The sequence below is a fragment of the Nerophis ophidion genome, linkage group LG11 (assembly GCF_033978795.1).
Source record: "Nerophis ophidion isolate RoL-2023_Sa linkage group LG11, RoL_Noph_v1.0, whole genome shotgun sequence".
NCBI classification, from domain to species: domain Eukaryota; kingdom Metazoa; phylum Chordata; class Actinopteri; order Syngnathiformes; family Syngnathidae; genus Nerophis; species Nerophis ophidion.
The window spans coordinates 2,010,996-2,036,167 of NC_084621.1; the positions used below are offsets into that span (position 1 = coordinate 2,010,996).

The window sequence follows — 25,172 nt, forward strand, 5'->3', positions numbered from 1 at the left end:
TCAAGATGACATTATTTATTGCATAAAGCAGTCCAGTTGAAAGATGTTGGTAATGAAAGGAATGCCGCAGGTGTCATAAACAAGCATCCGTCCTAAACACTTTACTGTCCTGTCAGTTCCATTAGCAAATATAAGGGACTCATTTTATAAAATCCATACAAATATACTTTGATGTCAGTAGCATGGTACAACTCTTATTGTTATAGCAATGGCAGACGTTCCTGCACAATACATTGAAGTCATCTTTTATCACTTTGAGAAGATTCATGTGGAGAGATTGAGAGGAGGTTTGTCTCAGGTAAACAAGATAAGTCCTCTGGGCTGACAAAGTTACATTTTATGACAAAACCGACTGGGCGCTTATCGTTTAGGAACTGATACAAGGTGTGATGGCCGACCTCCCTCTCCTGCTTGTTTGCCTTTAACGGAACAAGTCAACATTTTGGTCAAAAGCTAATGTTTTGTTTGGCTCGGTGCGAATACTCAGCAATCATATGAACAAAACAAATAAGCATATCTTCCAAAATGTTTATTTGTTCCTTGAAGTGCTTTGTTGAAACAAAACATTAGCGATGATTGTGCAGGCTTACATTTCAAGTACAGTACACTTGAGGTTTTATTGAGTAACAATAGATTCTGTGTTGTACTGCTAACTGTGCAAAGTCACGGCAAAATGATCACAGCACTCTCAGAAACACAACACTCTCCCTATTGAGAGAATCAAACTGGTAATACTGGTTTTCTGCTGACCTGAGTATGAAATGGTGCTCTTATATCCCCCTTTGGTGATCTACAAAAAACTATTTTTTTGAAGACCCCAGCAGCAATAAGAAGGTAATCCAGTGAATGATAGATTAAAGGCAAGGAGCGTCTAATTTGTGCATCATTTGGCAAGTCAGCTGTAAGGTCACATGTCAGTATGCAGTATGATGGATGGACATTGGACTAAATCCCTCTAATTAAATCTATTAATTTCTATATTATCATTGTGACGCTAGAATACTTTTCTGAATTGTCTGAACTTCTGTTTCTAAACAAGGTTTTTACTGCGCAGAATGGCGACTCGTCCAGGGTGTACACTGCCTTCCGCCCGATTGTAGCTGAGATAGGCTGCAGCGCCCCCCGCGACCCCAAAGGGAATAAGGGGTAGAAAATGGATGGAATAATAAAACAAGGGGGATTGTGTCTATGCTGCAGTTCAGGGGTGGTGTTCAAACTTTTTTAACAAAAATTGAAGGATGAGAATAATATTAACCACATATAATAAACCCAATCAAATTAAGGGCAAAATATCTTCAAGACACCAAACATAACAATTAATCGCAACCTTTCATCCTTTGGGATTTTTAGCATAGCCCCAATTTTCTGTCATGATGTGCGAATGCAGGCCATATTTAACTTTTAACAATGTGCCATAGGTAAAAAACAACTATGAGCCTATAGCCAAGGTTTTGGATACCTCAAATGGAGTCATTATGATATAAGACTGTATCTACTGGTTGCCGTCAAATGTCGAGTATATCACTCTATTTTTCCTCCATTGCTGCATGTGATTACAATTCCACAGGGTACACATTATAAAATGATCCATTATTACCATTCCTCACCCTAAAGCAGTCTACAGTTGTTTTTGTACATTGCCTTTGAGAACGAGACCCAAAAACAAACCCCGCCCATGGTGAAAGCTTTGTGCCTGAACAAGCAGAACTGAGGCACAGCATAGAGTAGAAAAATAATGTTCTGCAAATATGATTCAAATACGCTTTTTTTCCTTGTCTGTTGTGATTTTGCAGCATGTTTTTGAAAAAATAGATGGGAGGTATTTTGTTTGCTGCGACTCTAAGGTGTTTTTGTTCAGTACCTTATGCCACCTAGTGGGATTTTTTTGAACTGCGGGAGGCAGAAGCTAATGGTGTCTTACGTAATATCATCAGTAGGCATGTTAACTAGCTTCTTCCTGCTTAAGAGTTCAGACAAATCAAAACTCACAATAGTAGCCTTAACATTGGGAGGAGGAAATATGCTTACTTTGGAAATGATATGAGAAGGAATGCATATTCAGGGAAGAATCGAAGGAGTGTAAAGAGGCAAGACGGGGAAACATCAGGGTACCTTCTTGCCTGCTTGTCTCTGTTCCATCACTCACATTCATTCTCCTGAAGGACATTAAACATGTTGACGGTGACGCCAGGTGTGGTATCTTCCTTTCGCTTTGCCTGTTTAAACCCTTCGTCTTCGTCGCCGTCATCGTCGTCATCCGCGTCCCGGTCTCTCTCTTCCTCGGGCTCAGTGCTGGATTCACCGTCATCTTCATCGTCCCTCTTTCCAGTGGTGTCCTCCTCAGATGTCCTTCCCTGGAGGGCGAGGATGTCAGGGATGTCGGTGTGGCTTTCCCAGTGATCTGTAAAGATGACACACATACCAAATTAAATATATGTTACAACACCTCCTTTCGATTAATCGCAGTCAGCTAAAGGTGCAAATAACAAGTGGAGTTTCTGTTTAGCACCAGGGTCAAAAACAGTGGCAGTAACACCTGTGGTCGCAGGTAAACCTAGAAACTTCATAGGATGGCACTAACTGTATTATCTAACTAAAACGTTGGTTGCGCCAGCTGTCGATGTGATTGTCATGTATGTTACACTGGTTGTTTATAATGTATGTCATGTATGTTACACTGGCTGTTTATAATGTATGTCATGTATGTTACACTGGCTGTTTATAATGTATGTCATGTATGTTACACTGGTTGTTTATAATGTATGTCATGTATGTTACACTGGCTGTTTATAATGTATGTCATGTATGTTACACTGGCTGTTTATAATGTATGTCATGTATGTTACACTGGCTGTTTATAATGTATGTTACACTGGCTGTTTATAATGTATGTCATGTATGTTATACTGGCTGTTTATAATGTATGTCATGTATGTTACACTGGCTGTTTATAATGTATGTCATGTATGTTACACTGGCTGTTTATAATGTATGTTACACTGGCTGTTTATAATGTATGTCATGTATGTTACACTGGCTGTTTATAATGTATGTCATGTATGTTACACTGGCTGTTTATAATGTATGTTACACTGGCTGTTTATAATGTATGTTACACTGGCTGTTTATAATGTATGTCATGTATGTTACACTGGCTGTTTATAATGTATGTCATGTATGTTACACTGGCTGTTTATAATGTATGTTACACTGGCTGTTTATAATGTATGTCATGTATGTTACACTGGCTGTTTATAATGTATGTCATGTATGTTACACTGGCTGTTTATAATGTATGTCATGTATGTTACACTGGCTGTTTATAATGTATGTTACACTGGCTGTTTATAATGCATGTTACACTGGCTGTTTATAATGTATGTCATGTATGTTACACTGGCTGTTTATAATGTATGTCATGTATGTTACACTGGCTGTTTATAATGTATGTCATGTATGTTACACTGGCTGTTTATAATGTATGTCATGTATGTTACATTGGCTGTTTATAATGTATGTCATGTATGTTACACTGGCTGTTTATAATGTATGTCATGTATGTTACACTGGCTGTTTATAATGTATGTCATGTATGTTACACTGGTTGTTTATAATGTATGTCATGTATGTTACACTGGCTGTTTATAATGTATGTCATGTATGTTACACTGGTTGTTTATAATGTATGTCATGTATGTTACACTGGCTGTTTATAATGTATGTCATGTATGTTACACTGGTTGTTTATAATGTATGTCATGTATGTTACACTGGCTGTTTATAATTTATGTCATGTATGTTACACTGGCTGTTTATAATGTATGTCATGTATGTTACACTGGTTGTTTATAATGTATGTCATGTATGTTACACTGGCTGTTTATAATGTATGTCATGTATGTTACACTGGCTGTTTATAATGTATGTCATGTATGTTACACTGGCTGTTTATAATGTATGTCATGTATGTTACACTGGCTGTTTATAATGTATGTCATGTATGTTACACTGGCTGTTTATAATGTATGTTACACTGGCTGTTTATAATGTATGTCATGTATGTTATACTGGCTGTTTATAATGTATGTCATGTATGTTACACTGGCTGTTTATAATGTATGTCATGTATGTTACACTGGCTGTTTATAATGTATGTTACACTGGCTGTTTATAATGTATGTCATGTATGTTACACTGGCTGTTTATAATGTATGTCATGTATGTTACACTGGCTGTTTATAATGTATGTTACACTGGCTGTTTATAATGTATGTTACACTGGCTGTTTATAATGTATGTCATGTATGTTACACTGGCTGTTTATAATGTATGTCATGTATGTTACACTGGCTGTTTATAATGTATGTTACACTGGCTGTTTATAATGTATGTCATGTATGTTACACTGGCTGTTTATAATGTATGTCATGTATGTTACACTGGCTGTTTATAATGTATGTCATGTATGTTACACTGGCTGTTTATAATGTATGTTACACTGGCTGTTTATAATGCATGTTACACTGGCTGTTTATAATGTATGTCATGTATGTTACACTGGCTGTTTATAATGTATGTCATGTATGTTACACTGGCTGTTTATAATGTATGTCATGTATGTTACACTGGCTGTTTATAATGTATGTCATGTATGTTACATTGGCTGTTTATAATGTATGTCATGTATGTTACACTGGCTGTTTATAATGTATGTCATGTATGTTACACTGGCTGTTTATAATGTATGTCATGTATGTTACACTGGTTGTTTATAATGTATGTCATGTATGTTACACTGGCTGTTTATAATGTATGTCATGTATGTTACACTGGTTGTTTATAATGTATGTCATGTATGTTACACTGGCTGTTTATAATGTATGTCATGTATGTTACACTGGTTGTTTATAATGTATGTCATGTATGTTACACTGGCTGTTTATAATTTATGTCATGTATGTTACACTGGCTGTTTATAATGTATGTCATGTATGTTACACTGGTTGTTTATAATGTATGTCATGTATGTTACACTGGCTGTTTATAATGTATGTCATGTATGTTACACTGGCTGTTTATAATGTATGTCATGTATGTTACACTGGTTGTTTATAATGTTTGTCATGTATGTTACACTGGCTGTTTATAATGTATGTCATGTATGTTACACTGGCTGTTTATAATGTATGTCATGTATGTTACACTGGCTGTTTATAATGTATGTTACACTGGCTGTTTATAATGTATGTTACACTGGTTGTTTATAATGTATGTCATGTATGTTACACTGGCTGTTTATAATGTATGTCATGTATGTTACACTGGCTGTTTATAATGTATGTCATGTATGTTACACTGGTTGTTTATAATGTATGTCATGTATGTTACACTGGCTGTTTATAATGTATGTCATGTATGTTACACTGGCTGTTTATAATGTATGTCATGTATGTTACACTGGCTGTTTATAATGTATGTCATGTATGTTACACTGGCTGTTTATAATGTATGTCATGTATGTTACACTGGCTGTTTATAATGTATGTCATGTATGTTACACTGGCTGTTTATAATGTATGTCATGTATGTTACACTGGCTGTTTATAATGTATGTCATGTATGTTACACTGGCTGTTTATAATGTATGTCATGTATGTTACACTGGCTGTTTATAATGTATGTCATGTATGTTACACTGGCTGTTTATAATGTATGTCATGTATGTTACACTGGCTGTTTATAATGTATGTCATGTATGTTACACTGGCTGTTTATAATGTATGTTACACTGGCTGTTTATAATGTATGCCATGTATGTTACACTGGCTGTTTATAATGTATGTCATGTATGTTACACTGGCTGTTTATAATGTATGTCATGTATGTTACACTGGCTGTTTATAATGTATGTCATGTATGTTACACTGGCTGTTTATAACGAACTGGTCAGCGCTATTAATGCTGGCTAAGTAGTTTGGTCCTAACTGGTCTTACAACATTGGTTCTGTCGGTGATGTATTGTACTATATACCGTATTTTCTGGACTATAAGCCGCTACTTTTTGCCAAGGCTTTGAACCCTGCGGCTTATAAAACAGTGCGCCTAATTTTGCCATAATGTTTTGTATTCAACAAATAGTTTTCGTACACCACCAACACAGACACTGAAAATATGTGTTATTTTTTGTCCTATGGTGCCATCTTTTGGACAAATTCTCTAACTGCAGGTGTTGCGGGTTGAAAATGTACTTCCTGTTTCGTGCCTTGAACTGGAAGTCTAACCTTCACCTTAGCGATTCTGCTCGAAAGGATTCTTCATTCATCACTACAAGCAGTGTTGGTAAGTTTTACAACGTAACTAAAACAATTCCTCCGGACTAAACCGTCCATTTGTGATGTCTGTGGGAGTGTTTTCATGCATTTTATTACGTGCTATTACAATGTGATCAAGCTTGTGTAGTTATTTAATTCATTTACCATGAATTGATTAACGTGGACCCCGACTTAAAAAAGTTCAAAAACGTATTCACGTGTTACCATTTAATGGTTAACTGTACGGAATATATACTGTATTGTGCAATCTACTAATGTTTCAATCAATCAATCAAAAGCATTAGCGAATATGCTGCAACGTTACAAGTGTCTGCTAAAATTATTAACTTACACATTGTTTTTGCATTGTTTCAGTTTTGTACATTCACCAAAATGTCACCGGGGAGTTATTTAGTCTATTTAGCTGATTGGGGGCTTGCTTCCACAAGTAGTGGGTCCATGACGATGACTTCTATTTTATTTGATCAGCTGTTTTACTGCCTTGTTACAGGCACTGTTTGGAAACAATTAGGGTAAGTAAATAATCATTTACAAAATTTATCATAGCGGTATATATCTGCAGCTTATGGTCCGGTGTGACTATATATTTTTTCTTCTAAAATGTGGTGGGTGCGACTTAAATACTGGTGCGCTCTATAGCCCAGAAAATACAATACTTATAGACTACCTTTTGCTATCAGCTCTCTTGTAAACTCCAATTCCTAATTTAGGTGTTTATTTTACAGCTGAAAAGAAAAAAGGCTAATACCTCTCAAGCAACTGTAGCCGCGCGGTCTGAGGCAAAGGCAGAGTCGGCCGTCAGTGGTTAATCTCAGGAGGCTGTTGGCTGCTCGGTACACATCATTCCGAGCGGCTTTGGCCGTCTTGTAGCCCCTTCTCTCGGCCCAAGCTGGAAATCAATATAGAACATCAAAAAACATGTTTGTGTAATGTAAACAAATGTGGCACGTTATGGCAATATCGTTTCTAGTTTCTACTTTACCCTCGCAAACATCCCAGGCGGTCCAGGAGGGCTCCACAGAAGTCTGGTCTCCTTGGGTGGTAAAATCTTGCAAATTGGGATGTTTGAGCTTCAGCACGGAGAGGAAAGGGGTTCTTTCACACAGATAACCGATTGAGCTGTAAGGCTCCTGGAGCTGGGACACCGGGTAGATTCCGGCTAGGATCTAGGGAGGACAAAATGAGATGTTCCATTCATCCTTTTTGTCTATTTTTAAGTTTGTAGGTCACTGATGTTGCACTTGCTATGAACAATGTCGGCCGGAGCCTTTCGTAAAATGTTCCACGAATTTAGAACATAGAATTGTCTAAAATGTCATCCTAAAATAAATAATCTTGTTGCTGAAGCTAACATGCTGTTTAGTTGATTAAGAGCTGTGTTGTAATGAACTTTGACAGAGGACAACTTGTACCTGTAACTGTTTATCCACACAGGAGGGGAAGACGAGTCCAGGGCAGTCACAAAGTTTGACTGTGGGGGTGAGGTAGTAGGTCTGGAAGTATTTGGTGTGGCCTGGGGTCCGGGACACGCTTACCACCTTCCTCCCTACCAGACTATTGATAACAGATGACTTGCCCACATTTGGAAAGCCTACAAAAAACAGGTGAATATGACGCCATCATGAATTTGCATGGATGCCTAGATTTTCTTCAAAATCCTTAGGTGAAACAAGCCAATATATGTTTTTCTCTTTTTTATGCATTCTCCCTCGTAAATAAACGCCAGCGAAAGTCAGCTGACAATGGAGGTAATGGAATTTGATCTATACAGTCTATAAAGCAGTTTTAAAAACCTCCAACATGTTCTATACACACTGTAACGACAGTATATATGTAATATAGTGACAGGCACGTTCATAATAAAATGCAATATTTATGTATTTTGGTCATTTTAAGCATACGGCAGCGCATTCATTTCACAGACGCATCACAACGTTTGCTTTTTCCTTCAACAACAACTACTACTCGTGGCAAACTTCATGAGAGACAACATCGACTACCTTTGGACAAATGACGATCCAGAACCTTATCGTTTTAAGCCTAAATATAAGGAGGATGAGCTAAGTGTTTCAGAAACTACAAACATAATCAAACCCCGTTTCCATACGAGTTGGGAAATTGTGTTAGATGTAAATATAAACGTAATACAATGATTTGCAAATCATTTTCAACCCATATTCAGTTGAATATGCTACAAAGACAACATATTTGATGTTGAAAGTGATAATCATTAACTTTAGAATTTGATGCCAGCAACACGTGACACAGAAGTTGGGAAAGGTGGCAAATACTGATAAAGTTGAGGAATGCTCATCAAACACTTATTTGGAACATCCCACAGGTGTGCAGGCTAATTGGGAACAGGTGGGTGCCATGATTGGCTATAAAAGCAGATTGCATGAAATGCTCAGTCATTCACAAACAAGGATGGGGTGAGGATCACCACTTTGTAAACAAATTGTTGAACAGTTTTAGAACATTTCTCAACGAGCTATTGCAAGGAATTTAGGGATTTTACCATCTATGGTCCGTAAAATCATCAAAAGGTTCAGAGAATCTGGAGAAATCACTGCACGTAAGCGATGATATTACGGACCTTTGATCCCTCAGGCAGTACTGCATCAAAAACCGACATCAGTGTGTAAAGGATATCACCACATGGGCTCAGGAACACTTCATAAAACCACTGTCAGTAACTACAGTTGGTCGCTACATCTGTAAGTGCAAGTTAAAACTCGACAATTCAAATCGGAAGCCATTCATCAACAACACCCAGGAACGCCGCCGGCTTCGCTGGGCCCGAGCTCAAAGAGGAAAATAACCATCCGGATTGTTGTAGGCGCAAAGTTGAAAACCCAGCATCTGTGATGGTATGGGGGTGCATTAGTGCCCAAGGCATGGGTAACTTACACATCTGTGAAGGCACCATTAATGCTGAAAGGTCCATACAGGTTTTGGAGCAACATATGTTGTCATCCAAGCAACGTTATTGTGGAAGCCCCTGCTTATTTCAGCAAAACAATGCCAAGCCACGTGTTAAAACAGCGTGGCTTTGTAGTAAAAGACTGCGGGTACTTTCCTGGCCCGCCTGCAGTCCAGACCTGTCTCCCATCGAAAATGTGTGGTTCATTATGAAGCGTAAAATATGACAACAAGACCCCGGACTGTTGAACAACTTAAGCTGTACGTCAAGCAACAATGGTAAAGAATTCTACTTTCAAAGCTTCAACAATTAGTTGCCTCAGTTCCCAAACGTTTATTGAGTGTTGTTAAAACCAAATGTGATGTAACACAGTGGTGAACATGCCCTTTCCCAACTACTTTGGCACGTGTTGCAGCCATGAAATTCTAAGTTAATTATTATTTGCAAAAAAAAAAAAAAGTTTGAGTTTGAACATCAAATATGTTGTCTTTGTAGCATATTCAACTGAATATGGCTTGAAAAGGATTTGCAAATCATTGTATTCTGTTTATATTTACATCTAACACAATTTCCCAACTCATATGGAAACAGGGTTTGTAACAATCACTTACTGTACAATGTCTACTCTCTGTGTGATGTCAACTGATGGGATGTTCATATCTTCCCGTTAAGATGAAGAAGATTGTGTATTTCTTGCCATCTCCGGGTCTAAGTTGAATGGCAAAGTTGAACAACTTCTCAATTTATGTCCAAAACCCATAAAAGTGAGAGGCATGATTAATAATCTAGAATTAACTTTCGCCATCTCAGAGGCAATGCAGCAGTTTACAGGCTAAGTACGTCAATAACTGCATAAGCTGGTCACCTCTCTGTGTTTACGGCGCCGTTAAAAGTAGTTAATCGGCGTTTGCGCTTATAATAACAATATCTCTAATACTTGGTTAATATTCAGGTCACAACACATAAATGGAGTATTGTTTGATTACTCTCATTAGCTTCATTGTTAGCTACCGTGCACTTGTGTTACAAATGCATTAAGAAAATAAAGACTTATGTGTTCTTGTCTCACACAGAGATTATGAATGACAGGCAGAGTTCCTCCAAAAGTGCAGTTCCGCTTCAAATAGTTTTAACATAACAACCCACATTTTTAGGGTGTGGTGGCTTTTATTTTGCCATGGTGGGCCGCCACAATCAATTACACGTCGGGATAAACCATGTGTCCTGTAACTAAGTGGGTGTGATGCGGACCTATGCAACCCAGAGTGAGAACACCATCCTTGTAGAGCTCATGTGATGGGTTGCTCATCTCCATGGCGCTATCGCTTTGATGCTCCACCAGTACGGACTCGGCGTCCTCGTCCAGCCCATCCCCATCTAGTTGCTCGGCAACAGCATTGGCCTGGATCTTCTGCTCCCAGCTGGACAGGTCGACTGCATGCGGAGAAGATGACGACATGACAGGATCCCGCAGGCATGCTAATAGATGTTTAGCCAATGCTAACCTCTGCCTGCTGTGATGTCCTGACATGCCTTGAGGATCTCTGTGGGACCACCAGCCTGGCTCCAGTCAGCCTTCCGCCTCATTCGCCTTTTCTGAAGCACTGTTAGCCAACAGACACACATATAATTCTTACTATTTACAGTCACCCACACCACATGCGTACCTGTGCTGTAGGCCTGTCCGCGGTGGGAGGTGAAGCAGGCAATGTGCAGCTGGGGGAACTGTGAGGTCATGTAATGTTTCCATGCGATCACCAGCGGAGGAGGACACAGGTCCACTTTGTTCAACACCAGCACCACCTGCTTCTTCAGCTCACCTGTGAGGCAGTTGTACACCTCTGGGGGGAACTGCACCACCTGTTGGGTACATAAACAGAAGGATCATTCTTTAACGGGTGCTAATCACGGGATGTTAAGGAGGAGACACACTTTGGCAAACCTGCACAAAAAACTGACCCAAACAATGCCTTTACAAAAATGATGAAGCTGGTTTCCTAAACAATATGTGTTATTATGCAGAGGTTTGCAGTGACGTACAAGTGCACAAATCATACTGAGAGGTGTGCCTATAATCACTTTTACACTGCCTGTTTAAAGGCCTACTGAAAGCCACTACTAGCGACCACGCAGTCTGATAGTTTATATATCAATGATGAAATATTAACATTGCAACACATGCCAATACGGCCGCTTTAGTTTACTAAATTGCAGTTTAAAATTTCCCGAGAGGTATCCTGTTGAAAACGTTGCGAAATAATGACGCTTATGTTGATGCGTGCGTGTGACGTTATTGGTTGAAGCGGACATTTTATCCCAGCACCACTCACGGCTAAACGTCCATCCATCCATCCATTTTCTACCGCTTATTCCCTTTCGGGGTCGCGGGGGGCGGTGGCGCCTATCACAGCTACAATCGGGCGGAAGGCGGGGTACACCCTGGACAAGTCGCCACCTCATCGCAGGGCCAACACAGATAGACAGACAACATTCACACACTAGGGCCAATTTAGTGTTGCCAATCAACCTATCCCCAGGTGCATGTCTTTGGAGGTGGGAGGAAGCCGGAGTACCCGGAGGGAACCCACGCATTCACGGGGAGAACATGCAAACTCCACACAGAAAGATCCCGAGCCTGGATTTGAACCCAGGACTGCAGGAACTTCTTATTGTGAGGCAGACGCACTAACCCCTCTGCCACCGTGAAGCCCCGGCTAAAAGTCGTCTGTTTAAATCGCATAATTACACAGTATTTTGGACATCTGTGTTGCTGAATCTTTTGCAATGTGTTCAATTAATAATGGAGACTACAAAGAAGAATGCTGTTGGTGGAAAGCGGTGGATTGCAGCTGCCTTTAGCAACACAAACACAGCCGGTGTTTCTTTGATTGTTGTGAAGCTTTAATATGGAACAGAGCGGTCAAGCGAACATGTTTCTCTACCACATGTCAACCGGCAGGTTTCGGTGAGAAAATTGTGGTAATAAGTCGGCTCTTACCGGAGACATGAGCGGAGCTTGTGTCCTCCTGCAGCTGTCAAAGAGGCAGCTGCGACTTTCTTGGCTCATCCATGGCTTCACTCAGAGACACTAGTGGTCACCACAGCCCTCCGACTTTAAGGTATGACTTTATAATCTCACTAAAACACTAGTAACACAATAAGCAGATAAGGGATTTTCCAGAATTATCCTAGTAAATGTGTCTAATGATGAATCGCTCCCACTGCTGTCGCCTTTTTTTATTTTTTATTTACTTTTTTCTAATGCTTCACTGTAACTTTCCTCATCCACGAATCTTTCATCCTCGCTTAAATCAATGAGGAAATTGTCGCTTTCTCGGTCCGAATCGCTCTAGCTGCTGGTGGCTATGATTATAAACAATGTGAGGAGCCCTACAACTCGTGAAGTCACGTGCACATCGTCTGCTACTTCCGGTACAGGCAAGCCTTTTTTTATTAGCGACCAAAAGTTACAAACTTTAATCGTGGATGTTCTCTACTAAATCCTTTCAGCAAAAATATGTCAATATGGCGAAGTGATCAAGTATGACACATAGAATGGACCTGCTATCCCCGTTTGAATAAGAACATGTAATTTCAGTAGGCCTTTAAGCCTGGATTTATCTGTGTGTTTCTTTTTCTGTTTTGCATGAGCGGCATCGACACAGTATTTTTGGGGGGTTGGGTAGGAGTTTATCCAACAATATTCCACCTTCAGATGTAGTAAAAACAGCCGCTTTTACCTATCCACCAGAGTTTTAATATGGGTTATGGGTGCCTTTTACACATAATAATGCCGCCATTGTGTGCCTGCACCTAGAAACCTGATGATGCCAGTGCAGGTGTCTAGTCTGACGTATAAAATACTCCAACTGTGACAATTGCTTTCAACACAACGAAAACGCCATTACAGCTATGATAGGGGTCTCTTCAGGTTTCAACAAGCCAAATGTAAAAATGTTTTAAGAACATGATAAAAAAAACATTCAGGATCAATTACACATCCCTACTAACAGAAAAATACAAGTCGATTCTTGTATAGCTGGGAAGGGGTTTTTGGCATCTTTTGACACAGACTTTTTTTATTGTCATTCCATTCATTGTTGCCCTTGTTGGTGAGTGCACATCTGGGTCCTGACCACATAATATGTTTAAGACATTTCATAATCATACCTCAGAGATTCTTTAAATCTTGAAAGCATTTAAGACATTTTGACATTTAAAGGGGAACTGCACTATTTTTTTTAATTTTGCCTATCATTTACAATCCTTATGTAAGACAAGAACACATACGATGCGATCAAAAGTCTGCTGACAATGGAGCAGATGGCAGTTGCTCTATTCTGCCTATAAAGCCCTTAAAAACATCCAAACACCTCCATTAAGGTTTTATATACATCCTTAAGTATATGTGGGTATACATTGTAGTTAGTTATGGGCACGTTTCCATTGACGTGTAATATTTACATATTTTGCCAATTTTAAGCATACGCTGTGCATTTATTTAAAAAGTTCCCTTCTTTCTTCAATTACATCACTGATTACTGCTTACTGCAGACATCATGACAGCAAAAAAACATAATAAACCATCACTTACTGTACAATGGCTGCTGTATTTAGGCAGACTGATATTCCTGTTATAGATGATGAATGACTCACAATCTTCGCAAAGAAAAGGGGTTTGGAACCAAAGGTCTAAAATGACCAACTTGTTGGATGATTTCCTCATCCTTCTATCAAAGCGAGAGGCCTAATTCATGATCTAAAATAAACTTCCACAAGGTCTGACACGAAAAGCAGCTCTCCAGCCGACGATGTCAACATAACCACACAAAACTGTGAACACGGCGCTGCTATAAATAGTTTGTCCACATTAGCATTGTAATAATAACATCACTAACTTTCGGTTAAAATTCAAGCCACGAAACATAAATGGGTTTTGGATGGTTATCTATTGGGTTTTATGGGCGGAATAGAGGACCTCCAATTGGCTGCCTGTAAGCAGACTTTTAATTTATGTTTATTTCTGACTTAGAATGCATTAGAAAAATAGATCCTTCATTTTATCTTTCATAATCCATCCATCCAGTTTCTACAGCTTGTCCTGTTCGGCGTCGCGGGGGGCGCTGGAGCCTATCTCAGCTGCACGTGGGCGGAAGGCAGAGTACACCCTGGACAAGTCGCCACCTCATCACAGGGCCAACACAGATAGACAGACAACATTCACACACTAGGGACCATTTAGTGTTGCCAATCAACCTATCCCCAGGTGCATGTCCTTGGAGGTGGGAGGAAGCCAGAGTAGAACCCACGCAGTCACGGGGAGAACATGCAATCTCCACACAGAGAGATCCAGAGCCCGGGATTGAACTCTGGCCGACTTAGGACCTTCGTATTGTGAGGCAGACGCACTAACTTCTGTGCCACCTAATGATTGTGAAAATTCCCCAAAAAAGTGCAGTTACCTTTGAGACATTTTTTGGATTTGAAGACTTTTTAAGAACCCACAAAAACCCTGCTGATATAATTTCTGGAAAATGAATCTTCCCTCCAATTCCGTGTCAGTGCCATTTATCCAGAACAATAACATGGTAAAAAGGTGAGCTTTTATCGGAAGTGTAATGGGGATGACGTCCGTAGAAATGGCGAGTCTAATCTTCTGTATAAAAGGTTCTGTGTAAAAGGCACAGGCAGCTTATTGCAAGATCTTGTGTTATAGATCTGATGTGTATATTTTTTTAGAACCACAAAGTAGTCTTAGGACTTTCAAACACAGCTGCGTGTTATTGTATCTACCTCTGCATGCACTTTAAAAACTTGCTACCCAGCTGTTGCGTGTGAAATGTACAAATGATCAAAATGCTGTGCTGTTGTTTACAATGAACTCATCAGCAATATTAATGCTGGCTAAGCACTTTAATAATATTATAACATTGGTTCTGTTGTGTATCCTTATTGATAATGGGACTGAATTTTTGACAAAGCTCTTGTATTTAATCTCACTATCAATCAATCAATCAATCAATGTTTATTTATGTAGCCCTAAATCACAAGTGTCTCAAAGGGCTGCACAAGCCACAACGACATCCGCGGTCCCAGTGGGACCTCCATGAGAATGACTATGAGAAACCTTGGAGAGGACAGCAAATATGGGTAAACCCCCCCTCGAGGGGAGACCGGATGCAATGGATGTCGAGTGGGTCTGACCACAGTAGACCAGGGGTGTCAAACTCATTTTAGCTAAAGGGCCTCAAGTTCAAAAATCTGTGCACACACGGTCGGACTATTAAAATCATGGCATTAAAACCAAAAAATAAAAACAACTTCAAATTGTTTTTCTTTGTCTTACTTTGACCAAAAATAGAAAAAACACATTCTGAAAATTACAATAAAAATATAGAAAAAAATACCGGCAGTGGTAAAGTTTAGATCCATGAAGGAAAGAAGAAAGTGAATGAATGTTTATAACTGAATACATTTACATATGCATAAACATTTTTTCTTTTGTATTATTTTATTTTATGAATTAAATAACATTTATGACAACCTTTTTCCAAAACACAATATAGAATGTGAGACAAAACAGGATAATGCATATATCTATCATTTGTTTTCAAAACAGTTACAAAAAAGTGGGAGCCCAAAAATGTTTGACTTGATGGGGTCCCTGGGACCACATTTTGAAAATTCCTAGCACCAACACTGATGGAGTATTGGTGCGTGCAAAACAGCATCAGGTGGCTGTGGCCTGTGGGCCGGTTCTAATACTAATCAAGTATCATCCCGGGGGCCATAGAGAATTCATTTGAGACCCTTGACTTTTGACACCCCTGTTCTACAACAACACAAAACGCGTTTGGGTTTGTAATGCACAACACAGCGACACAACACCAAGTTGTACTGACTAAATATTACCGCAGGCTTTGACTTTGACACATAGGCATTAGACTGTCTGGATTTTTGAGGGGGATTGTGCCCGGCCTGATCCACTGTCCTAGTTTTGGGTCATAAAAAAGGTAGTTACCGGATGCCTGATGTCCACGATGAGGAGGATGACGTCTGACATCTCTAACACTCGCCACAGCTGCCTCCATGTCTAAAGGACAACAAGAAAGTGAGGAAAAAGAAAGAAAATTAGTAAGTTCTCTTGCACATTTCGCCACATTAATATGAAAAACAATCCTTGAGGAGCTGCTGTAGTGCAGTAACTACTGCCATCTACTGGTACCTTCTTTATTTACATCCTTCACAACAAATGGCATTTAATGCTTTTGTCAAGCATATCCTACAATCTGTTATAGATTTGTGCCTAATCCAGGAAAAGGTGGAATAGACGGAGATAGCAGTAAAATATGCTACAGTGGAGATAATTCAAATATCATATGCTTCCTATGACAAAGCCAAGAGATTTAACAAAATCCTCATTGATGTACCTCCAGATTGTGCTCAAAGTGGCTGAGAGATCCAGGCGGGTTTCTGGAGTTCAGCTCATCCAAATACTGCCTGTAAGACTTCTCCTCTTTCCTCAGCAAGTCCTCGCGGCTCATCTTGTAGTTCCATGGCGGCCGGCGTGGGAAACCCAGGCCTGGAATAATCGAGTTATGTCGTGTCAAGAGAAGCACTTATTTATTCCCATTAACACACTCTTATTTTGAGGAGGTTGTCATGTGGACAGCATTAAAAAAACAGCATGACCTCGCTCTGGAGGGTAGATGTCATCGATGCCGATCTCCAGTTCTTTGTCTGAGACGGGCTGAATAATCTTCTCCTGGGCAATCTTCTTCCGCTTTTCCACATCCTCTTTGCTCTCCTTTTCAAAGTGCAGACGAAATCTTTAAAGAAGAACGATTTTAGGTTAAGTATTTGTAAAAGTCATTTAAATTTCAAAACAGACCCTTGCATACGTGAACCAGAGTAAACGTTTGTATTTAATCAAAATCTAATTAAATACTGTATGTCTTCATTTAGGGCTTCACGGTGGCAGAGGGGTTAGTGCGTCTGCCTCACAATACGAAGGTCCTGCAGTCCTGGGTTCAATCCCAGGCTCGGGATCTTTCTGTGTGGAGTTTGCATGTTCTCCCCGTGAATGCGTGGGTTCCCTCCGGGTACTCCGGCTTCCTCCCACTTCCAAAGACATGCACCTGGGGATAGGTTGATTGGCAACACTAAATGGTCCCTAGTGTGTGAATGTTGTCTGTCTATCTGTGTTGGCCCTGCGATGAGGTAGCGACTTGTCCAGGGTGTACCCCGCCTTCCACCCGATTGTACCTGAGATAGGCGCCAGCGCCCCCCGCGAGCCCATACAGGAATAAGCAGTAGAAAATGGATGGATGTCTTCATTTAGTTGCCACATGTTTTATTTACCCAACTACAGAGAGTACCTGGAATCTATTAGGGGCATTTAGGATTATGGGCTCTAGTTGTAAATAAATATTTTAAAATAATAATATTACATGATTCCAGAAATAAAGCCAAAGTATGCACTTAAAAAAAAAAAAAAAAACATCGTAAATTTGAGCTTTACAGATGCCATGTCTGCTGTGAAGGTGGCTTGTGTTGTGATCAGGATGCCGACCTACTAAGTAACATTATGGCATCTGTCAATTACAAAACATGCTATTTTTTACAGAAGGAGGCAAGGAGATGTCTCTTTGAGGTGTGACACTAATCTAATTTCTTCAGACACACCATTTTTGGAGGATAAGCAGTCATTGAAGCAGAGTAATATAACCTCCAACAGGTACAGTATATAATTAAAGTAATATATTTGTAAAACCTAAAAACTACAAGTACATTTGAGGAGGGTCTCTAGCTTTTCAAGGTTCAATACTAGACAAATGAAACCTGGATATTCTTTATAATTGTAGTACAGATGTACTCTCTGGAAATGAGACAACACACAGATGTTGTTGTTAAAATAGCTGGAAACACAAATGAATGGCGAGATAATTGCATCTTGCTGATAGTCCAGCACGATGGCCTGGGGCTGCACAAGTGCTGCCAGCACGATGGCTGTAGCTGCATGGCTGCACGAGAGAGCTGCAGTTCCCTGACAATTCTAAGTGACATCCCTTCCTCTTCAACATGATAAGGAGCCCAAACACACCTCTAAGATGACAAGTGTCTTGCTGAAGAAGCTGAATTTACTGCATGTACAGTACTTTAATGTCCCAGCATTTTCTTCCAGCCTAAATACAGTGTATGTGTATATTACTGGCATGTCATTACACCGGCCACTCACCTATTGGGATCATATCTGCCTTCTCTGCTGCCGGGCTGCTGGTTTAGTCTTCTGACATCTGTGGTTTCGCTGTCTGACGTGTCCGACTGGCGCTCTCCTCGCTCCACGCTGGCATTGCGGCTACTCGGCCCCGACCCTGATTCTCCTAAGGCAGACAAAAAAGGCAAAGTTTATACAACAGCGCCCCCACCATACCATCAGTCCTCAAACACACCCCGTTTATCCAAAATGGATCCTGTCCTGGAGAGTTTCTATTTTTGGATGTTACCCTTATCCCTTTTATTGTCATTCAAATTTTAACTTTACAATACAAATATCATGAGATCGACAGGTGGATCGGTGCGGCGTCTTCAGTAATGCGGACGTTGTACCGATCCATTGTGGTGAAGAAGGAGCTGAACCAGAAGGCAAAGCTCTCAATTTACCGGTCGATCTACGTTCCCATCCTCACCTATGGTCATGAGCTTTGGGTCATGACAGAAAGGATAAGATCACGGGTACAAGCGGCCCAAATGAGTTTGGGTCTCTCCCTTAGAGATAGGGTGAGAAGCTCTGCCATCCGGGAGGAACTCAAAGTAAAGCCGCTGCTCCTCCACATGGAGAGGAGCCAGATGAGGTGGTTCGGGCATCTGGTCAGGATGCCACCCGAACGCCTCCCTAGGGAGGTGTTTAGGGCACGTCCAACCGGTAGGAGGCCACGGGGAAGACCCAGGACACGTTGGGAAGACTATGTCTCCCGGCTGGCCTGGAAACGCCTCGGGACCCCCCGGGAAGAGCTAGACGAAGTGGCTGGGGAGAGGGAAGTCTGGGCTTCCCTGCTTAGGCTGCTACCCCCGCGACCCGACCTCGGATAAGCGAAAGAAGATGGATGGATACAAATAAGAATGAAATGTCATTGCATTAGCTTGTTGTAGTGCAGCATAAAAGAGCAATAACGTGCATAAATAAATAACTAGATTACTGTACAGATAAATATATTGCACTTTTGCAAATACATCCACGTTTATGGATGTATGTTATATTGTCTTTTTATTCCAGCAAGTTCATCCGTTTTTGGTGGGAATTGAGGGGATTATTATGATGCGTTCAAGAGTCTTATGGGCTAAGGGAAGAGACTGTTACAGAACCTGAAGCTTCTGCTATGGAGGCTGCGGAACCTCTTTCTAGAGTCCAGCAGTGAAAACAGTCTTTGGTGGGGGTGGGAGGAGTCTCTGTAGATTTTCTGAGCCCTGGTCAAGCAGCGGCTTTTTGCGATTTTCTCAATAGTAGGAAGAGGAGTCCTGGTGATCTTTTCCGCCGTCCTCACCACTCACTGCAGAGACTTCCAGTCTGAAGCACCGCAGGCTCCAGTCCAGACAGAGATGCAGTTGGTCAGTGGGCTCTCTACAGTACCTCTGTAGAATGTGGTGAGAATGGGGGAACTGTGCTCTTTTCATCCCACGCAAAAAGTGCATGTGCTGCTGAGCTCTTTTTACAAGAGCTCGGGTGTGTAAGGACTAGGTCATATTGTCTGTTATCTGCATCCCCAGGAACTTGGTGATGCTTACCATCTCCACTGCTGCGCCGTTGATGAATATTGGAGTTAGGACTGGGCGATATATCGATATATTGCGGGTTTGTCTCTGTGCGATATAGAAAAGGACTATATTGTGATATTGGAGTATACGTTCTCACGCAGTTGCTTCGTGAATTTGGTAAGAAATGAAGGGAGAATTCCCAAGAAAAACAGCAGGGGGTCCATCATCTGGCGGTGGTTTGTTTTCAAGTGTGGATATGTCTAATAAACAACTTTAATTTGTCAAGTGTGGGGCAAAAGCGTTGCTACCAAAAGTAGCATTACTGCTAATATGTAGCATCATTTGAAAAGTCACCTGCTAGAGAAAGGAGAGTGCTTACTTCGCATGTCAACATCTCCGTTCGGTGCCACACCATCAAAATGCCGAAGCAAACATTTCCAGATCAACATCGTAAGAAAAAAACAGTCAACAACAGAAGGGGATAACGTCCGCAGGAACCTACTACAGAGAGAAGGACATACCCTATTTGATTTCCTATTATGCAGCTCATTTTTAGTTGACACTTATTAAAATATCTTGTGTGACATCATGCACAAAAGTGCACTATATTTGTTTTAAACTATTGTAGTGGCGTTCTGTACAAAAAGTGCACTTTAGTGTTGATTTGATATGTCATCTTAGTGACATCATGCACAAAAGTGCACTCATAGCTTGTTTTAAAATGTCTCTGACAATCTTGCACTTTCTGTTTTGAAATGACATGAATGTTTGTGCCACTGCTTAATAACTGTTTAATAAATACAGTTTTGGTCAATTGACTTAGTTGTGATTTCCCTCTCTGCATGAAAGTTTAAAAGTAGCATATATGAATGCAGTATGAAGAAGAATGTTTTAATGTGGACACATAGAATCATCATACTGCTGTCATTATTTGCATCAAGTGTTAGTTCAAGGCTAAGGCAAAATATCGAGATATGTATCGTGTATCGCGATATGGCCTAAAAATATCGAGATATTAAAATCGCCCAGCCCTCAGTGGAGTGTGGCTGGACTGGTGCTGATGATCTCATCGGTCTTGTCGAAGATCAGGACCAGGTTGTTGGTCCTGCACCAGTCAACCAGATCTTTCACCTTCTCCCTGTAGTCCATGTCGTTGTTATCCCGGATGAGGCCCACTACTGTTGTGTCGTCCGCATACTTCCCAATGTGGTTAGTAGTGTACCTGGTGCAGCAGTCGTGGGTCATCAATGTGAACAGCAGCGGACTCAGGGCGCCGTCTGGGGGGGAGCCGGTGCTCAGGGAGATGTGTATTTTATTTTTATATTAAAGCAGTTTACTAATGAAATACATAATGATTTTATTTTATTTATATCTACAAACCCCGTTTCCATATGAGTTGGGAAATTGTGTTAGATGTAAATATAAACGGAATACATCCATCCATCCATTTCCTACCGCTTATTCCCTTTTGGGGTCGCGGGGGGCGCTGGCACCTATCTCAGCTACAATCGGGCGGAAGGCAGGGTACACCCTGGACAAGTCGCCACCTCATCACAGGGCCAACACAGATAGACAGACAACATTCACACACTAGGGCCAATTTAGTGTTGCCAATCAACCTATCCCCAGGTGCATGTCTTTGGAGGTGGGAGGAAGCCGGAGTAGAACCCACGCAGTCACGGGGAGAACATGCAAACTCCACACAGAAAGATCCCGAGCCTGGGTTTGAACCCAGGACTGCAGGACCTTCGTATTGTGAGGCAGACGCACTAACCCCTCTTCCACCGTGAAGCCCATAAACAGAATACAATGATTTGCAAATCCTTTTCAACCCATATTCAGTTGAATATGCTACAAAGACAACATATTTGATGTTTAAACTGATAAACTTTTTTTTTTTGCAAATAATCATTAACTTTAGAATTTGTTGCCAGTAACACATGACAAAGAAGTTGGGAAAGGTGGCAATAAATACTGATAAAGTTGAGGAATGCTCATCAAACACTTATTTGGAACACCCCACAGGTGTGCAGGCTAATTGGGAACAGGTGGGTGCCATGATTGGCTATAAAAGCAGCTTCCATGAAATGCTAAGTAATTCACAAACAAGGATGGGGTGAGGGTCACCACTTTGTAAGCAAATTGTCAAACAGTTTTAGAACAACATTTCTCAACGAGCTATTCCAAGGAATTTAGGGATTTTACCATCTACGGTCTGTAAAATCATCAAAAGGTTCAGAGAATCTGGAGAAGTCATTGCACGTAAGCGATAACATTTTACGGACTTTTGATCCCTCAGGCTGTACTGCATCAAAAACCAACATCAGTGTTAAAAGGATATCACCACATGAGCTCAGGAACACTTCATAAAACCACTGTCAGTAACTACAGTTGGTCGCTACATCTGTAAGTGAAAGTTAAAACTCTACTATGCAAAACCAAACCCATTTATCAACAACATCCTGAAACGCCGCCGCCTTGGCTGGGCCCGAGCTCATCTAAGATGGACTGATGCAAAGTGGAAAGGTGTTCTGTGGTCTGACGAGTCCACATTTCAAATTATATTTGGAAACAGAGGACGTGGTGTCCTCCAGAACAAAGAAGAAAATAACCATTTGGATTGTTATAGGCCAGGGGTCGGGAACCTTTTTGGCTGAGAGAGCCATGAAAGCCGAATATTTCAAAATGTATTTCCGTGAGAGCCATATAAATGTTTTTAACACTGAATGCAACTAAATGCATGCATTTTTAAGTAAGACCAACATTTTTAGAGTATAATAGGTCTCTTATTCTTTTTAATAACATTGTTATTCTAAAGTTAACCAATAATAAATATAATACGTCTTACCATTAATGCGACATCTTGAACAGGTGCGATAGAAAAACGGATGGTTGGAATAAAATGCATGAGAATGCTTTATAATTTCAACGTTAATTTTAACACTGTGATTACCAGTGGAATTATTCATTACTTATCGTGTTAAGCAATGTCAGCTAAGATTTATCTGAGAGCCAGATGCAGTCATCAAAAGAGCCACATCTGGCTCTAGAGCCATAGGTTCCCTACCCATGTTATAGGCGCAAAGTTGAAAAGCCAGCATGTGTGATGGTATGGGGGTGTATTAGTGCCCAAGGCATGGGTAACTTACACATCTGTGAAGGCACCATTCATGCTGAAAGGTCCATTCAGGTTTTGGACCAACATATGTTGTCATCCAAGTAACGTTATCATGGACGCCCCTGCTTATTTCAGAATGACAAGTGGTACAACAGTGTGGCTTCGTAGTAAAAGAGTGCGGGAACTTTCCTGGCCCGCCTGCAGTCCAGACCTGTCTCCCATGGAAAATGTGTGGCACATTAAGAAGCATAAAATACGACAGCGGAGACCCCGGACTGTTGAACGTCTGAAGCTCTACATAAAACAAGAATGGGAAATAATTCAATTATCAAAGCTTCAACAATTATTTATTTTCAGTTCCCAAACGTTTATTGAGTGTTGTTGAGAGAAAAGGTGATGTAACACAGTGGTGAACATGCCCTTTCCCAACTACTTTGGCACGTGTTGCAGCCATTGTTTCTAAGTTAATTATTATTTGCAAAAAATAATAAAGTTTATGAGTTTGAACATCAAATATGTTGTCTTTGTAGCATATTCAACTGAATATGGCTTGAAAAGGATTTGCAAATCATTGTATTCTGTTTATATTTACATCTAACACAATTTCCCAACTCGTATGGAAACGGGGTTTGTATTTAACACGCTAATGTTTGAGCTAAAATGTCATTTTGCTTCCTCCCGAATGAAAATGACGTTGAAAAGACATTGAAGTCCATACGTTGCCATGGTTATCCTGCACCTGCTAAAGCTAACCGATTCCGTTAAGTTCCAATGACATAATAATAATAATAATAAAGACAACCGACTATCGCAGAAAAGCGACATTTACGCTGATTGTTGTTTGAAGTCAACACGGCCGGCGTGAGAGCGTCGTTGCAGTTTTGAAGAAGAAGAAGAAGCTGACTTAGCAGAAACTTTCATTGAATTGTCTAGAACCGCTAATGCTAACATGCTAACACTTTACCTCGTTTTCGCTCCCGTTTGACTTGCAACTGCTTCTTCTTCTGCTTGTTGCTGAATGGCTTTTTCCGGGGCATACCTACAAAAATATATACGTGTTGACGAGTATAATGTTGGCGTGTGTGTCCTCCTCGTTAGTAATGTTTAGTGAGGAGAAGTTTCTAGGCACGGGCTACTTCTCAGTGACGCCATGTTTACTGCAGACTGCGGAGAAAGTCGGACCAAACCATTATGATCCACGCAAATCGACTAAGATTCAGGCGATTTTCTCTAATGTAATATCATCACAAAAGAGTTTCCATTACTAAATTTAGCATTTATTATTTTTTTTACGTTTATGAATACAATTGGACAAAACGTAAAGATATAAATACATGTTCACCCCCCCCCCGGAAAGGAGTCGATTAGTGGAATCCACTTTTGTAAACACCTCATAATGTTGCGTTCAAGTGCTGTGGGAAATAGTTTAATGACTAGTGGTGCTTTGATAGTTATAAACAGCATCTTCTTTTCCCCATTCACTATAGAAGAGATCAAATTGGGTATTTTTATAAATGACTGTAACATAGAAAATATTTTCAACATTATTATGCTCCAGGCAAAAACATTTCTACACAAATCACGATTTATGACAATCAATCAATCAATCAATCAATGTTTACTTATATAGCCCTAAATCACAAGTGTCTCAAAGGGCTGCACAAACCACTACGACGTCCTCGGTAGGCCCACATAAGGGCAATAATAAGGCCTACATTTCCTAATTGGCTTATTGGTTTACAACAGTGGTCCCCAACCACCAGTCCGCAGACCAATTTGTACCGGGCCGCACAAGAAAAGAAAAATAGATAATAATACAAAATAATAATCATAATTCATTTTTGTTATTAAATCAACATAAAAAACACAATAAAAACATTATATATTGATATAGATCAATACAGTCTGCAGAGATACAGTCCGTAAGCACACATGATTGTATTTCTTTATGAAATAAAAAACTAAATTATTTTACCTTTAAGGGTCCCGGGGACCATAAAGGGTCTCAGTTAATAAAATGTCAAAAATAAATCAAATTTTTAGT

The 25,172-nt window shown here is 40.3% G+C and overlaps 1 protein-coding gene across 1 annotated transcript; it reads right to left on the reverse strand.

The window, feature by feature from the left end:
* Window positions 1-24,304, reverse strand: gnl1 (guanine nucleotide binding protein-like 1). Its single transcript, XM_061914836.1, has 12 exons — window positions 24,093-24,304; window positions 18,494-18,638; window positions 16,948-17,084; window positions 16,686-16,837; window positions 16,277-16,348; window positions 10,923-11,115; window positions 10,761-10,859; window positions 10,507-10,689; window positions 7,745-7,923; window positions 7,315-7,498; window positions 7,081-7,221; window positions 1-2,401 (listed from the first exon to the last, which is right to left on the reverse strand). The coding sequence occupies exons 1-12, from the start codon at window positions 24,163-24,165 to the stop codon at window positions 2,139-2,141; spliced, it is 1,821 nt and encodes a 606-aa protein (XP_061770820.1). The 5' UTR covers window positions 24,166-24,304; the 3' UTR covers window positions 1-2,138.
* Between the last annotated feature and the right edge of the window lie 868 nt (window positions 24,305-25,172).